This window comes from Strigops habroptila, chromosome 5 (assembly GCF_004027225.2).
Source record: "Strigops habroptila isolate Jane chromosome 5, bStrHab1.2.pri, whole genome shotgun sequence".
NCBI lineage: Eukaryota > Metazoa > Chordata > Aves > Psittaciformes > Psittacidae > Strigops > Strigops habroptila.
In genome coordinates, this window is record NC_044281.2 from 61,428,175 (window position 1) to 61,445,798 (window position 17,624).

Genomic DNA, 17,624 nt, shown 5'->3' on the forward strand with positions numbered 1-17,624 from the left:
CGTATACCCAATACCTACGAGAAGACTGAAAAACACCTAACGGCTTGACTGAGATAATATATCCACTAAACTCTATTCTCTGCTGTGGGGTATTAATTAGGTTTACTCTCAGAAACTCAGGGTCCAAAGTGTATCAATTCAGCTGACTGACCTCTGTAATACTTTGGCTTCAGCATTCCTTGGATAAGGACTAACCAGGGCTCCCTAGTACCGAGCTCAGCCTCAGGAGAGCTGAGATAGAGGAACAAATTGGTGTGGGTGGGGGGGTTGTTTTGCCCTTCTGGACGTGTAAAGAATTCATTAATTTAAGAGAAGCAGGAAATAATGCTTAAACTACAATGTCCATTGCATCACTTGCCGCATAACCGTGAACGCGTGTCCGTGATGTGCTCCACCCTGTTCCCACTACAGTTCTCCACCTAATTCAAAAGATTTTTGTGGGGTGATTATTATCTCAGGAAACCTGTGTTCTTAGACTAACTGTATGTGCTGCAAAACAAAGGGAAAATTCTCATTGACATCTGCCTCTGAGTTCATACTTAGGAGACCACCGCAAGGCTCACAGCAGTGCCTACCTCCAGTTGAAATATTCTAACCCAAAGTGACCAAAGATAACTGATTTATAGTCATATGACAAATGGAAAAGTTTCGGCTGGCAGAGTGCTCAAGAAGAAAGGCACTCAAGTGATTTAAAGTAAGCATGAATTGCTTACCAAGGAGTTAAGAGCTTCTGTCACTTGCCTGCTTCTCAGTTACATGCACTATGTATATGTGTGTTTACATAATGCACGTATATGTGTGTATATATATATACACATGTGTATATATGTGTGTGTACCTACACATACACAACAGGCTTATGCTGTATCCTATCTAATGTATGAAGCGGGAACAGGAAAGCTCCCAGAGATAACTGCTCTGTCTTGATCCTGTCAGTTCTGGTGCGCTTTGCTTATTAACTAGTATACTCTCTAGACTTTTTTTTTGCATAATTAAAGGAAAATTACTGCATAGTAGAAGACTTAAATTTTTTTCCTGACTCTTGACAGGGTAGTTAAGTCATGGTTTTCACCAGAGTTTGCATCTAGCCTTTATCTGCCTGAGTTTGGTACAAACAAGTGTTTGATAAATCTCAGTACTGAATTACATGCCATCCCAAATGCTTCCTGATATTTTCAGTGTAATACTGGCAGATCAGAGCAACACAGGCACACAGAATTCATGTATCACAAAAATGATTAATAGAAAATAGATTTTTAAATGTTTTAGGGAGACTCTAGAAATGGAATTGAAACTGCGCTGTTTTGTAGGCTCTCACCCAAAAGCCTTTGTTAATGTTAGACGAATCCCCAGAAAGAAAATAAAAAATAATTAATACACTTTCAGAAAATCTTAGAATAACCAAAAGTAATTTTTCTGTGTGTACAAGGGATCTTCATTTTGAAGCGCAGTATTCGCGGTCTATCTAAGGACATAGGTAACTTGTATTTCCATAAATGCCTCATTTACGGTTTCAAGAAGTTAAACCGCTCGTGGATGAGCAGTAACAGTTCTGGACACTGGACCAATGCAGGTTTTGCTTTGGAAACTCCATATTTTGCAAAAATAAGATGATTTCTAGAAGGTTGGGATTTGAAATTGTCATCTATCTGAAACTGCTCAGAGATTTGGAGTGTTAGATGAACTCCAATTTGTGATCGTACCATGGGTAAGGGATATGCTGTTACAAGAGATTGACCCTATTCTATATGTCTATTTTGACAATGGGAGAGAGAAGAAATATGTATTTAAATTGTGAACTTAGTCCATCTTTGTGTTTTGTGGGTTTTGTGAGCTGGAGTCACAAAAGTCACCGGAGTGATGAAGCTCATGCTACTCTCTGTGGCACCAGGATTGGGCCCTTATATACTCGCTCTTTCATATTCAACTGCTTTTTTCCTGGTTCGCTGTCCTGTTTTTACCTAGCACAGACTTGCAAATTTTATGACTTGTGATATGATGGGCTCACTTCCTCACAGACGTGAGTTTTGAGGAGCCTCATACAAAGGTGAACAGTGGCAAGCGGGGGCTTGAATGTTTAAAAGAAATGGAGAAAGACTTACTCATAGGAAGCCAAAATGTTCTTGTGCCTTGGTGACTACACACTCAAATTCCATCGCAGTGTGAATCAAACATGGTGGGTCACAGCTGAACCTCTTTAATGTAATAATACTTAGTAGCTACAAAGCTTTTGTCCTTCTCAAAGCATTTTATAAGCGTAAGCTGACTGACATCTGTTCCCACCTGCTCCTGAGAAGGATCAGTTTTCAGTTCCAGGGTGGGGAAACTGAGGTACAGAACCCCAAAGCCCCGCCACAAACTGGTAGCAAAGGTGGAAGCAAAACCCGTGCTCAGCCTTCTGCCCGGGACATCACAACCCAGGCATGAGGCTGGGACTTCAGCAACATTTGGCTGCTAACATCCCTTGAGCTAGCAGAAGTATGCACGTGTCAGGTCTGTACATGCTCTTCCTCTGAAGAGCCCAGAGCCGTTATTCTGGACTTCTGTACCGCCAGCTGAATTCCTCTCAGGGATAGCTGGCTGTCCTTCTGCAGCTGCCTTTGTAAGGTGTCTGAATGTCAAACTGTTATTATTTCAATACCTGACTGAGAGAGTAAGAGAGACCTGGAGGTTTTTTAGGAGGGTGTATAATTAGCCGATCAGTATTATGTTACCCTGTTCATAACTTAATAACCATTTTAATACAGATGGCACACACAGGGATAATTTCCTAGGGTAGCCTAGCAGTATATTACAGAGACAGTGTGTCTGAGGGAATCTTTCTTAGCCAAGGTACATTCCACTAGCTAATTCTACCTGCTGTTTTCAAGATTATTTGGGATAATTCCATATCATTTGCAAAATATTAAAACCCATTTATATAGGATGCCAGATTTAGAAATACACAGTCTGAGTTATTAGACATATTTTGATAAATCTGCCATGAAAAGCACAAGACAAAAAATACCACTGCATTTTCCTGGCTATTTATTTTTTGCTTCCCTTCCTATAAATACACCAGGTTTTAAAAAAAGATCTGGCTAAACTAGTTATATGTCAAAAGGGCCAATATACTGACTTGTGCAGTTTTATCTATGCGGATACTACAAGAGCCTGCACGCATATTTACCTACACCCTATATACATTTATTTGAGTGGGAAGCACTGTATATTTGGGATTGTGTGCAAAATTTTGCGTGTTCTTACTCATTTGGTGAGGTATTCCGCACCTACCTACGTACCCTTTGCAAATACCCCTGTGTTACTCTGTTTCTAGATGTTGTATTTCTGTGAGCATAGCCAAGGTATCTGTACATACATTACACTAAACCAGCATGATTACCTTTACTGTGTGTGTTGAGAGTGTTGTGTGTTGCCAGAGTGTGAAGATCCGATGTATGCCGCGTTTGCACGCAGGCATGTGGACAGTCCTGCCATGCGTTAGTACCTGATTACAGCTACCACCGGCCTTTCTCTCCGGCATCGACCCTTTTTCTTTTGCCTGTCATATAATTATTTTTGTCACCTCCAACCTGAGACCAAATCCGACTCCCTCCACCAACAAAAGTCGCACCCTAGCATCTGGGGAAGGAGACTGGGGGAAATTGTTCGCCAGTGCTGAATCGATCCTGCTGCTTCCCAGCGCGCTGCGAGGGCCGGGATCGGCCGGAGCCGCAGCACCGCAGGGAGCAGCGCTCCCCGCCGGGAGCATGGGCCGCCGTGCCGGTCGGGCCGTTCCCTCAGGATAGAGATGGGGTGTGAATCGGGGGAGCGGGTGCAAGGGAAGCCTTCCTCCTCCAGCGCTCAGCGGCTCGGGGCTGTGAGCACGGCTTGGCAGCGGGTAAGGGCAGCTGCTCGCTCAGAGCCCTGATACCCCGGCAAGGCTGGCGGTCTCTGAGCGCCCGGGAGGGGCGTTGGAAGGGACAGGAGAAAGCCCGGCCCCGCCGCCCGTCACCTCGAACTGCCCTCCGGCCTTGCGGCACCGCCGGCTGCTCGGCGGGGAGATCACTGCTCTCGCAGCACCGCTGCCCGCCCCGGCCCGGGCGGCGGCTGCAAACCGCATCCCTGCGGCGGGAGCAGCGAGCCCCGGGGCAGAGCTGCTCCCCCGCTGCCCGGGCCTGGGCTCGGGGCTCTCGGCGGGGCCGGGCAGCGCCCGCTGGGCCGGGGCCGGGGGCTGGCGAGCCGTGCTCAGGGCTCCCGCTGCGGGCCGGGGGCTGGAGCAGGCTGGATCCAACCTGATAGAGGAAGGATCGGGCTGTCTGCGCTGTTGACAGGGGTTTTATGGGGCCGTAAAGAGGCGATTGGGCCGCGAGCAGGGCTGCGGGGTTGCCCTTACCTGTTTATGGAGGAGACGCTGGGGACCGTGTCGTTGTCACAAATGCCCTCGGCCAGTAGCCTGTCCCGGATCTCCCAGGCGAACATTGTCGGGTTTTGTCTCTTGTACTCGGCGATTTTATCCACTACTTTGGGGGTCGCCACTTTGGGTTTGGACCCGCCGATCACGCCGGGCTTGATGCTCCCCGTCTCGTAATACCTGCACAAAGGACGGTCAGTGACCTGCTGTGCTCGGAACAGCCCCACCGCCCCCGAGCACCTGGTGTCCGGCCGCCGCAGGGAGCGCCCCGCGGCCCCCGGTCCCGCTCCCCACCTTGGCTTCGGCCCGCCGGTGCGCGGCGTCGGGCCGCGGCGACTCGGAGGCCGCATGGCGCGGCTCAGCGGGGTACCGGGCCCGCCTGGGCTGGAGCTCGGGAGGTCCCTTCTCCTCTACAGGGCTCGCTCCTGCTCTCCTTCCCTCCCACCCCTCTTTTTAATCCCTCTTTTTTTCCCCTGTGTGTGAGAAGCGAGGGGCGCTGGGCTGTTCGCTGCCTCTCCCTTCCCCCGCCTTACACGCACACACTCGTTTCAGGCCCGGGCATCGGGAAACAAAACAGAAATCCTCGCCCCGATGCAGCCGGCCGGAGGCGAGGCCCGCTGACCGCGGGGCCGGGCCGGGCGGCCGGGAAGGGGGCTCAAGCCGTGCCGGGCTCACATCTCCTCCCCGGCCCCCGCTCTCCCGTCTCGGGGCGCTGGCAGGGCTGTGGGTCGGGAGCGCGGTTTATCCCCACCTCAGCCCTCCCCGGTGTCCCTCGGCAGCGGGTGCCCGTAACGGGCAGCTCCAGCCCATCTCCCTGTGTCCTTCAGCTCTGCCTGCGGCCGCGGCTCTGGCCAGTCCTTGGCAGCCGCACGCAGCGCCCGGCGCTCTGCCGCCTGCTGACACCGCTCCGCAGCCCGGCCGCAGGGCCCGGGCCGCCCGGCGCCCCCCCGGCCTGCTCTGCGGATATTTCACACCACATTTGGCGCCGATCGGTTACCGCAGGTGTTTATTTATTTATTTGCCCCGTTGTGTGTTTATTTACCCGTGTGTTTGCTAAGGCCGCTCGCGCATTGTTGCGAGTTGGGGATTTTGTTGTTGTTGGGGATTTTTTTTCCTTCTTTCGTTTTTTTCTCCCCCCCCGCCCCCTGCCCCGTCCTTTCTCTTTCCCGCCCTCCTGCCCACCCCTCACAAATTGTCTGACTTCCGAGGAGTTTCCAAACACAAATGGGAAGGGGGGAGCCCGTCCTTGCCGCCTGGAGGCAGGGGCCCTACTCAGCCCCGGGCTCCCGCGGCGCGGAGGTGCCGGGGCTGCTCGGGAAGGGGCGGGAGGTCACACCGGAGCGGGGAAGGGACGCACCGTTGCTGTCCCAGGGGAGGGAAGGGAGCTGCCTCTGTCCTTACCTGCCCAGGATCTTGCTGACACAACCGTGGCTGACCCGCAGCTGCCTGGAAATGTCACAGGGTCGCACCCCCTGGTGAGCCAGCTCCACTATCCTTTGTCTCACCACGTCAGGTAGGGGCCTGCCGTTCACAAACACCCCCCCGAGCTGGTTCACACCCCCGTGCCCTGCTGGGGAAAGAGAAATAAAAAAAACACAACAACCCACGCACACCAGAAACACACCGTTAGTCGTGGATTCTTCACCACTCGTAACTGCAAAATCTCCAGTCACTACAGACGGATGGTGGTGATGGCAGGGGGTCGAGAGGGGGGGACAGGACATGGGAGAGAGAAAGAAGAAGAGAAATAGGGAGAAAGAGAGAAAGGAAGAGAAAAAAACAGGGAGAATAAGAGGCAGAGAACGAGAGGAAAAAAGATAACGAGAACAAGAAAGAGAGCAGGAAAGACAGAGAGAGAAGCAAAGGTGAAGAGAGAAGGCAAAGAAAAAGGAAGAAAGGAGAATGAGCAAGAGAGAAAGGGAAATAAGAGAAAGGAGGAAAGATGGGAAGGAAAGAGAAGACAGGGTGGATTTCACGAGCCGGACGCCGCCTCCCTCCCTCCCTGGGCCGGAGAGCCCGTGTCCCTCCCGCGGCCCCCGCCAGAGCGGCGGTTGCTCGGCCCGGAGCGGCGGGCGAGGTGGGTGAGCGCCCCGGCGGCTCCTCTCCCGAGGGCTGGGGAGAGGTGCGCGCCCCAACTCCCGAGCTCGGCTGCTCGGCGGCGCGGGCGGGCCCGCCGCAGCCCCCTGCTCTCTGCTCCCGGGCTTTTCCTCTCTCCTTTCATTTTCTTTCACGATTTTCTATCACGTTGTCAATTAGAGTTACTGGCGAACCCCGCCCTCCCTCACCCCGCGGCATGTCCCCCATGCACCGCGTCCTCTCCCGTTATTTTCGGATGCGAGTTGAAGGGATTCAGAGAGAGAAAGAGAAAGGGAAAGAAATGTAGGGAGTGGGAGGGAGAGAGAAAATATTTTGTGTCCCGCGGCCGGTGTTAGTTTACAGACAGACCCTCTCTCCTCACTCAGCTTGCGAGCTTCAAAGGAAAAATCCTCCAGTAAAAAATAAATTATAATTCTAAGAGACTTGTGCGGTTCTGTCTTTTTTCTTTTTCTCTTTTTTACTCCCCCCCCCCCCCAACCTGATTCAGGGAGAATTTAAAATGCTCCATGTTCCTCTGTTCCCCCTTTCCAGGCAAAACCCCGCTTTCTCTCAGGTAGAACTGCTATGATCGTTTTTTTCCAATCTGTTTTTCTCTATTTCGAGAAATGATGTGGGGGAAAAAAATAAGTATGCACCTGCTCAGCGCGGGCAGGGGAACGGAGCGAGGGAATAAAGGGAAATACCTCCTGTGGGGGCTCGGCGGGACCACCACCGGGGCGGTCAGCGTTAGGGACGGGAGCGGTTCGCCCTGCCCGGGCGGGAGGGATGCATGGGTGAATGGATGGATGCTCGCTCGCAGGCGGTGCAGCTTCGCTGGCACTGCTACCTGCGCGTCTCTATCTCCGAACAGCCAGCTGATATAGCTGTGGAGCGCACACTGTATTAAAGCTTTCCTTTCACACAGCCCTAACCTTCTGCATCTTCCTGACCAAGAGATCTTAGTTCGTTTTGCAGTTTGCTGAAAAATGATCTGTTTGTATTTTCGCTCGGTTCCATTTTTTTATTTTTTTATTTTTTTATTTTTTTCCCCTCCCCTGCTTCTGACACTGACTTATTGGCTCTGAACTTAGTGGAAACTCTCATTGCCCTGCGATCGATCCAAGTCCTTTCGCACAAATAGAGTTTTTTCCATCTCCCCCACCCCTGCAGTAACACCTCCACATACCCCCTCCCAGCCGCCTCTGCCGGGCGCCGGCTGCCTTCCCCGTCCTTTCCCCAGGAGCCGGGCTTATTCGCTGCGCTCTTTTGTTAGTCTTTCTTGAATCATATTTAGGGGTTCCGAGGGGAGGGGGGATATTTATCGTCCTGCACTGAAACCCGCGGGTGTATGTTGCCCTGTGTTTTCTTCATTTGTTCAGAACCCCTTCTGCACATGTTGCCTCTAAAGTTACAAGACAGCAATTTCTTCGGCAACTCCATGATAAATAATTCAAGGCACCTTTTATACCTCGCATTACAAAGTATTAAAAGGCAACAGATGCAAAAAAGATTAAAAATGAATAATTCACATTCTCGCAGCCCGGATATTTTTCACACGAGTTTGTTTTGCTCTGTCCCGTGCTTTTCTAAGGTTATTTCTATCAGAGCAGAGGGATATTTGTGTGTATTTATCTGCCTGTGGGTGCCGGTGTCTGTACACACACACACCCGCTGCCGTACAGATGGTGTTCTGTGTGTGAGGAGCCCGTGCCCGCATATATTTTAATTGCTCACTAATATCTCGGTCTGTCGCTCTAAAAATACACTTTATAGAACAAATCAAACGTTGATTTTGTTATTAATTTTTTAAATCAGAAGCCAGAATTGTTCACGAATCTCGCCAGAGTTTTATTTTGAAAGCAGCGACAGGGAGAAGCCTCTTTCGACTGCATGTTCCGATCGTACCGGAGGCAGAATTACTGCCGTCGCGGCTTGAAGCGGGTCGCACCGCTGGAAACTAAAAATCATATCTAATGCACGAGGCTGTTTTCTGGTAAAGGTCTTCGAAAATTAAACGCTACGTTTTAAGCATTGTATCCTGGAAATCATTCATTTGGAAACAGGAAGACAGTTGCCTACATCCCCGGCTGGGGATCTGAGGATGGGTTTGTGTTTCTGCGCCTTCCTTCTCAAGGCAAAAATCGGGATTTTTCTAAACTTCCAGCATTTCCATTTTATCTCTTTTCGGTTGGGTTTGCTGCAGCGGTCAGGGCGTGTCCTCAAAAGTTTCGGTGTCAAAAGTTACAAATTGCTCTTAATTATTCATTTCCTGACTCGAGAAGCTCGCTCTCAATCTCGGCTTTCTATTTGTTTGGGGTTTTTTTTTTTCTTTAACTTAAATCTCGGAATTATTTTCCCTCCGTGCGGTGAAATTAAAATCCCTGAAAATTCCTTGTTACAGTCCCCGGCAAAGGCGTCTTTTCGCTTTCCTCCGTCCCCCTTTTAGAGAAGGTTCTTTAAAGTGAAAATATATCACGAATATATTCCCTCTCTTCCAGGAATGCGTTTAAAATGCACACCGGGGATCTGGTAAATAAACCAGGAGGGATGGCGAATTCTTGGGAGCCTCTGAAGCTGCCAGATCTCCCAGCCATACAATTGTCCTATTTTTCCCGCAGTCCAGCCTTTCACCAAACCAAACCAGACCGAAGCACGGAACCACCACCGACCAACCCGCCATTAATTTGAACCTGGCGTCTCCCCTCACTGTCACTGAAACCCGAAATCAAAGCGAACAGCATTGGATCGCGGGGTAACCGGTGGTCCAGGGCCGCGCAGGGCTGCGGGAAGCCCTGGCCCGCTGGGGCAGGGACAGCGACAGGGTCCGGCCCGGGGGCTGACACGTGTCTGACTCGAGCCAACTCGCGTTGGCTGAGAGGCGATGTGGAAAGTGCCGCTACGGAGGAGAGGTCTGTTTCGGAGGTATTCCTCCGCACACCCGCGGCACGGGCAGAGCCGCAGGTAGCCCCCTGCCCCGGGCTGGGGGTCCCGGCCCCGGCCCCTGCCCCGGCACGGCGCGGCACGGCGCGCCGCTCCCGGCCCGAGCCGGCCGGCAGCATCGCTCCGCCGGCGGGGCCCGTCCTGCCTTCTCTCTAAGCCTGGGTTCGGCCAGGGGAGAGGAGGCTGGCGGTGAAGGAATGGACCTGGAGGAGGATCAGGTGAGGAAGAATGCTTGGGGAAGGAGGAATGGAGGGATGAGAAAGAGGGAGAGCAGCGGAAGGAGCCGGGCTCCAGTACTCACGGTGCATTGCTGAGAAGGGGTCTGCCTTGCAGTGCATATCCATGGGGAGGCAAAGGAAGGGGAAGAAATCGGCTGAAGCCGCCGTGTCGCCTCTAAAACTCAACTTCAAGACTTAGGGGAGAAAAAAAATAACAAAAAAACAAACCAAACCAAAACAAAACAAAAAAGAAAAACACACAAGGAGAGGAGAGGAGGGGAGCGGCGGGGAGCGCTGGCCCCCCTGCCCGGCGGAGCGGGGAGCGAAGTACTTTCCGGGGGGCTTTGGGGCCGGGGCAGCGGAGTCAGCAGAGTCCGTGGGAGCGGGGGGCTGGCGGCGCCGGGGAGCAGGTGTGTGTCATGGCTGGGAGGGCCCGGAGCATCCCCGGCGGCGGGGAGGGGGTGCCGGGGCAAGGGCCGGCCGGCGGGCGGCCAGGCGGCAGAAGGCGCAGGAGGACGCGGCTCTCCCTCCTCCTCCTCCCGGGTCCGGGGCTAGTTCATTTAAGTTCAAAGCGGAGTAGCAATCCCCGGGAAAGCTGCGAGCGGCGGGCGCGCCCCCTCCTCTCGGCCGGGCGGAGGATCCGGCGCCCGGCGGACTTTCGCCCGAGGTGGAAAGTGCTTGCGAGGAGCCGGGGCCGGAGACTGGAGCCTCCGCTCCCGGTGTGTGTCTCTCTAAAAGCCGCAGCGCCCTCAGCCCCCCGCCCGCCTCCCCGGAGATGGATGACTTGTCAGACAAAGGCAATAGATTCCGACACTCTCTGATTCGCCAGCGCGCCGAGCCGAGCGCGGCCAGGAGAGGAGAGGAGAGGAGAGGGGAGAGGAGAGAGGAGAGGGGAAAAGAGAAGAGAGGGGAGAGGAGGGCCGGGCCGGCGGCGCTCGGCGCGGGGGGGCGTCGCCTTCGGGACCTGGCGGCGGGGGAGCCCCAGTACTGCACCCCGAGCGCCCCGGGCCACGCGTGTCTGCCCGGCGCGCGGGAGGGGACTCGAGCCCCGCTTTGTTGTCCCTTGCGGCTCTGGACCTTTAACTCCCGTGTTCAACACCCGCACACGCACGCACACGCGGCTCGGCAGTTTCATATCCCTTCTCACGCCCCGCTCTTTTCTACCGGAGACTTTACTCGGGGTGAAACGAGAGCGGTGGGCGATACACGCCAGCGCTTCGTGGTGTGCGGCTGGGGTGGAAGCCGGACGGGAGAGAAAGGGAATGAGCGGGGAGAGGGGAAACGGGGAGAGGGAGAGGAGGGAGAGCTCGAGAGAGAAAGACATATAAGAAAAAGGAAAATAAATGGACGCTGGAGAGACCAGGAGGAAGAGAGAGGGAGAAAGAACGAAAGAGAGAACGAGTGAGCTTTTCGCCCCTCTGTGACGCGGTAGCTTGGGCCCACTTCAGTCATGGCAAAGTTTCCTTTACACGCATTTGGGAAAATAACAGCAAATCAACCCCCGCTTTCCACATCTCTGCGGCCTTTTGGGGTTTTCTTCCTTTTTTTTTTTTTTTTTTTTATTCTTTTAATGCTAGATTGGGATTTTAAAATTATTTCACAAGTAACTGTACAGCTAAAACAGATGTGGCAGAGTAACAGAGAGCGTGAGAGCAGCGCCTTCGGACAGCGACAACCGGGAGTAAAGGGACGGGGTAGAAATTGTGCTGAGCTCAGATTTGGTTTTTGGACTGAGAGTTTACCATCACCTGGAATGTACTGTCCTCTTCTCCTTTTTTCCTCCTTCCTCTTTCCCCATCCCTCTGCCTATCTGTCACCAGCCCCTTTGTTTTCTAACCGGTTTAAGTGAAGAATCTCCAAGACATCTTTATGAAATATTTTCCACTGTCTCATAAATCATTCTGGCACTTCAGCTGATGTTTTATCTATCTCTCCCCCCTCTCTCCTCTCTCTTTCTCTTGTGTGCAAAAAGGATGATTTGGAAGAACAAAAAAGAATCCTTTTTGGTTTTGACGCCGCCGAGGGTTACATGGCAGGAGGGGCCGCGCTGAGCTCCCCGGGCACAGCCGAAACGCAAGCGCAGCCCCTGACAGCTACCCATGCAGGGTGTCTTTTCCACGGGAGTAGGGGCTCTCCGCCGCTGCCAGGAGCCGTGTTCGCTGCCGCCCGGCTTAAGAAGCAGCCTCGCCTCTCCTCGCTTCTCCTCTCCCCGCCTTCCGCGGAACTCCCGCCGGACGCCAAGTTTGCAAGCGGCCGCGGGCAGCCCCGCCGCCGAGCCGGGTGCCCCCTCACCGCCGCGGCCCTGCCCTGCCGCCCGCAGCTCGGCCACCAGTGTCCGCACCCAGCCCGCCCGCCCGCTCCCTGATCAGCCGTTCCCCCCACCCCATTCCCCGCCAGCCCGCTGCAGGCCCCGCGCAGGGGCGGAGGGGCGGCCGGGCGCAGGTGCGGGGCGGTGGCGGCGCGCCCCGCCGCGGCCCCTAGATGGCGCCCTCCGGTCGGCTTGGCGGCGGCGGGCGCGCGGCGGCGGCGGCGGGGCCCACGTGAGCCCCAGCCCCGCGCACGCACCTGCCAGCCGGGCCCCGAGGCCGCCGGGTCCCGCAGCGGCACCGCTCCCTTGGTCGCGGTCACGGCCGCCGCTACGTTACCGCCCGTGCCCGGAAACCGCCCTTCGCAACTGCCCTCCGCAGGGCGGTTCCCCGCCACCACCACAGGCAGCCCCGATCTCCCTGTGCCCTTCGGGTCGGGCTGAGGCGAACGGCGACGGCAAAGCCCAGGCGGAGAGGGAGACAGCCCCAGCAGCGCCCCGTCTAAAATGTATCTCCCAGCGCCTTTCCCAACCGCCCCTACTTCCAGGGAACTTCCTCACCGCCTACCTGGTCTGGGCCCTCAGTAATAGTCGGGGAGTTCATTTTGTCTTTCGCAGAGGTGCTCTGGGCCTTTATAACTGTTGATTGTACGGCGAGGAGATAACAGCAGGGTGGAGGGAGCCGGCGGACCCTAAATCTCCTCCCCAGAATGTGTGCTGCTGTAGTTTCTTCGCTCCCTGTTGCTGTTTCCCCATCTCAGTGAGGACGAAGACGGGAATGACAGACTCGAGAAATATACAACGGGAGCACTCTGCGAGGCGAAGCTGGAGTCCCACGGCACGGAGGGCACCCGTGAAAACGGGAAAGCCCCGAGCCTGGCAGAACAAGACCTTTTTCTTGGGAAAGAAAGGGAGGAGGAAAGGGAAAGGAAAGAAGGAAAGGAAAAGGAAAAGGAAAGGAAAAGAAAAAGGAAAAGGAAAGGAAAAGGAAAAGAAAGAAAAGGAAAGGAAATAGATGAAAAAGAGAGAAGGATAAAGAAGGAAAAAGAAGGAAAAAGAAGGAAAAAGAAGGAAAAAGAAGGAAAAAGAACGAAAAAGAAGGAAAAAGAAGGAAAGAGCTCCCCGCTCGCCATCCCCTTCCCCCACCACACATGCCACAGTATCACCTGGTGCCCCTTCCCACACCAGACTTCCTGGAAGAATTGCTTTGTCAACATTTAAATCCACAGAACAATTTGTGTCTGCCCCGATTAGAAACACAGGCCTTGCCCCGCGGCCCCGGGCCGGTCTGTGTGCCCGGTGCCCGGCAGGACCGGGCGAGGCCAAGACCACGGCCCGAGACCTCTTCCTGCTGCCACGGCTCCTCACGGAGCTCCCCAAACAGCCCCACTTCACCAGCTCTGAGTGCTTTTTTCCCTGTCCCACTTTAAATGATCCTTTCTGTTTTCTTTTCTTTTTTCTCTTCTCCTTTTCTTTTCTTTTCTTTTCTTTTCTTTTCTTTTCTTTTCTTTTCTTTTCTTTTCTTTTCTTTTTTCTTTTCTCTTTTCTTTCTTTTCCTTTCTTTTTTCTTCTCGCTTTTTCGTTTTCCTTTCCTTTTCCTCTTTTCTTTCTTTCCCTCCCCCCTTTTATTTCTTATAGTCTTTCTTAAAGAGGATCTGAGGATCTCCCCCTTCTTCGCTAACCCAGCCTCCCCTCCCCAAGCTGGAAACATTTACACTTCAAAAGAGGCGGCCGCCTCTCTGCGGAAATTTCAAGAAAAATAAACTTTTGGGGGAGTTGTGGCGATAGCCATCTCTCGATCTGCTTCATTAGCCGGCTTTCTCCAGCTGATCAAGCCGAAATCTTCTCCACTGATCCCATTTCCCACCCCCGGCCCCAATACACATAACCGCGAGGGCCTCGAAGTGGTTTTGGTTCTCCCGCACCTCGCCGGGCTCGCCCTGTCCCCGGAACGCGGGTCAAACAACCGGTGCTGGCGGCAGCCGCCTCCTCGCCTCGGCTGCCCGCCGGGGAGGGAGCCCCGGGAGCGGAACGGTGCTGTCTGCGATCGTCCTTGACTACAGAGCCGGGATTTGCACCCACGTTGGCTCCCAGTTTTCTATGGATTGTCAGTCGCTGATGGCGCTGGGAACTAGTTAAACGCGACCTGCGGCGTGCTGCGGGGCCAGAAGTTTTGTGGTTATGTTTGTGTTTTGTGTTTGTATAACAACACATCGAGGTGCCGCTACCTCCTCGGCTCCGCACACCGCCGCTCTTCTTCCCCTTGCCAAGCGGACAAGCGCTCACAGCCTAAAATGTTGGTAGTTTGGAGGGGGTTTAGCTCTGCTCTTAACATCCCCAGTACCATATTTACAGGATAAATCTGCGCTGACCTTCTATATGTATTTTGTTGTCCTGCGACAACTAATTTAACCTCGCCTGGGAAAGTCGGGGGCGAAATCCCTGGTTATGAAAAGATAAAGAAAGAAACAAACAAAACTCCCCAAAAGCCAGCCCAGGGATGTGAGCGTTTTAGTCGAAGTGTGTGTGAGTGTGAGAGGGGTCTATGAGCAAGGGCGCGCCCTGATAAAACCTTCCTGGGCGACTTTTGGGGTGCTTTGTCTGAGGACAGGGCGATTTCTGGCCTGAGGAGACATCCCATTGCCTCTACCTAGGGAGAATCCAGGGAAAGGGGTGTCCAGACCAGGATCACTCCTTGGCTGGAGGGATTCCGGGGTCTGATCTTCCCAGGGGGCAGAGGGCTGTGCGGCAGGGCCGAGGTGAGGAGGCAGCAGCGTGGAGATGAGGCAGCGGGGTCAAAGCTGCCTGGGCCGGGCAGGGCGACGGGAAGCAGGCAGGGCCCCGCCGTCGCTCGCTGCTCCCCCAGCCGCTCTGCCCAGGAGACCCGGGATTGCTCTTGGTGGCCGAGTTTAACAAATAAACACAAAGTTAGGTTTTAAACGAACAATTAATAGGAAAGAGAGCGCGAAAAGAATAAAAGACCCCCATCTTTCCCCTCCCCCTATGTCTCCGAGCCCCTCTCCGCCTCTCCCTCTCTCTCTCCCCTTCTAAGCACCTCTGGTCACGTTGGAGGATGAGTTTTTGGAGAGCTTCTGGTACAATATGGAGCACCACGGGCTGCAATTTCACACTCCACAGCACATTCCCCCTAAAGCTACTTTCTTTTTTTCCCATCTAAGACCCCCTCATGTCTCCCCCTCTCTCTTTCTCTCGCTCTTTTGTGAGCCATGGGTGGGTTGCATGTCTGGGGGACGCCGGGGCCGTGAGGAGGCCGGCGAACGGGCCCTGCCAGCGGGGCGGGGGCCGTGTGCGCCGGGGGGACCGCGCTCCCCCTGCCCTGCCTGCTGCTGGCTTTTCCCTTCTCTGCATTTGTTTGCCCTGAATGGTAATAGCCCACGTGTGCTGCTCTTTATTCAGTCACCGACACTTTAACCTCTCCTCTTTATACAAGAGAGCGTTTGCCACAAAAACGAGACAAGCCGGGGACCTTTTGCAGCCTCATTGAGGGGAAGGATGAAAAAAAAAAGGGGGGGAGGAGGAAAAAAAAAAGGAAGAAAGAAAGAGCGGGGAAAAGCCAACAATGTGAAGAGACACTTCTGCAACAAAGCCGCCTCTTAGCGCACCGGGCCGGCCGGGGCTGGGCCGAGCCTCCAGGCCTCCCGGGCCACAGACACATGGGGACGGGCACAGCCTGGCGCAGGCCGTCCGAGCTCCCTCCTCCCCGAGCAGGCCGAGGGGCAGCGGGCACGGGGCTGCCGGTGCCAGGCAAGGCCTCAGTCCAGCCCCTGACCCCGGGCCGGGGGAGCCCTCACTGCAAGCGGAGACCCGGACCTGGCTCCCAGCGAGGTGGCATCGCCCGCTCGCCGCAAAACCCCTGCCACGTCTCTGTCCTTTTGTCTGTCCCCGGTCGCCGGGCCCCTCCGCGCCTCTGCCTGCTCACTGCTTTGCCCCGGAGCGGTGGAGCCGAGGATGGGGAGTGGTGAGGTCGGGGGGGGGCGTGCTGCTGCTCCTTGGGCCCAGAGGAGCTGGCCCAGATGTGAACCTTCATGCCCCTCCCGTGCCGTTAGGCTGTGGCACTGGCGAGGCCCAGCTGCCTCTGCCTTTTGCCCTGGGCTGCCGCTGGGGTAGAGCCCCCCCCCCCGCCCCGCTGCCTCCTCCCCCTACACTGGAGATGTCTTTTTTTTGTCCTACTCTAATTTCTCCATAAAACTCCCGATGAGTGAATTAGACGCTTATTAAAGTCTCCTTTTAATCAGCAGTAGTGGGAGACCCTCACTCCCTCCCTCCCTCTCTCTGCCCGTCCAAGGTTAGTTTGCCTCCGGGCGATTCGCAAATGTTAGGATTTACAGTTATCACAAGCAAAAACATTTATATAACCCCTAACTATAATACACCCATAAAAACGGGGAGGGAGCGAAAACTGCTGCGGATCAGCGAAAAACCCTATGGCTTGCCCATTAAAGTCCCTGGAAAGGGTAATTCCAGCAGTCAGAGGGGCAAAGTGTGGTAATGACTGCCTGGGATTCGCATCTTCAAAACCGATCGCACAAAGGGACCTGCGGGGAGAGAGGCGGCCGCTGCGCTCCACTCCCTTTGCACGGCCGGCGGGGGAAGTTGGGACAGACTTCTCACAAGCATTAGAAAGTGATAGATATGCCTCGAGTCTCGCTTATTCTTTCCTTCTTTCGCTCTTTTTCTCTTGCCTTCTCTCCTTTCTTCTCCTCCCTCCCCTCTGCCTTCCCTCCTTCCTTTTTCTTCCTTCCTTCCTTTTCCTTCCTTCCTTCCTTTTCCTTCCTTCCTTCCTTCCTTTCCCTTCCTTCCTTCCTTCCTGCCTTCCTTTCTTCCTTCCTTTTCCTTCCTTCCTTCCTTCCCTCCTTCCTTCCTTCCTTCCTTCCTTCCTTCCTTCCTTCCTTCCTTCCTTCCTTCCTTCCTTCCTTCCTTCCTTCCTTCCTTCCTTCCTTCCTTCCTTCCTTCCTTCCTTCCTTCCTTCCTTCCTTCCTTCCTTTTCCTTCCTTCCTTCCTTCCTTTCCCTTCCTTCCTTCCTTCCTGCCTTCCTTTCTTCCTTCCTTTTCCTTCCTTCCTTCCTTCCTTCCTTTTCCTTCCTTCCTTCCTTCCTTCCTTCCTTCCTTCCTTCCTTCCTTCCTTTTCCTTCCTTCCTTCTCCTTCCTTTCTTTTCCTTCCTTCCTTTTCCTTCCTTCTCCTTCCTTCCTTCTCCTTCCTTCCTTCTCCTTCCTTCCTTCCTTCCTTCCTTCCTTCCTTCCTTCCTTCCTTCTCCTTCCTTTCCTTTCCTTTCCTTTCCTTTCCTTTCCTTTCCTTTCCTTTCCTTTCCTTTCCTTTCCTTTCCTTTCCTTTCCTTTCCTTTCCTTTCCTTTCCTTTCCTTTCCTTTCCTTTCCTTTCCTTTCCTCTCTCCGACTTTTTTCCTTTCCCTCTCCCCTTCCCCTCTTATCTTCCTTCCCAGCCAAACTGAGCCCGGACAATTTCCATACACACACGAATCCACCTCCCCAGAGCAAGTTGCCCCGGCCGCATTTCTGGCAGCGCTCCCCGAGCCCCGGTGCGAGCCCTGCCTCTGCCACGCTTCCCCCCGCCACGGCCGGCTCTCTGGGCCGGGGAGATGCGCTCCCGGGAAGGCAGGCTCGTTTCCACCGCTAAACAAAGGCTGGAAACGCACCAACAAAGGACCTGGCGCGG

At 54.3% G+C, this 17,624-nt stretch overlaps 1 protein-coding gene across 22 annotated transcripts in view; it reads right to left on the reverse strand.

The window, feature by feature from the left end:
* The window catches only part of PAX2 (paired box 2), a 100,579-nt gene that overhangs the window by 78,109 nt on the left and 4,846 nt on the right, over positions 1 to 17,624 (reverse strand). For 12 of the 22 annotated variants that reach the window (XR_003991462.1, XR_003991463.1, XR_003991461.1 and 9 more), the window contains exons 1-2: positions 5,795 to 9,402; positions 4,376 to 4,573 (exon numbers count right to left, since the gene is read on the reverse strand). Coding sequence is in view for 15 of the 22 variants with exons in the window: in XM_030486495.1 (XP_030342355.1) it covers positions 4,376 to 4,573; positions 5,795 to 6,117 (521 nt within the window). In the remaining 7 variants the exon portion in view is untranslated. Of the gene's footprint in view, positions 1 to 4,375; positions 4,574 to 5,794; positions 9,403 to 9,710; positions 10,868 to 17,624 lie in introns of those variants that run through there. The other 10 variants (XM_030486487.1, XM_030486499.1, XM_030486486.1 and 7 more) reach the window with 7 other exon arrangements.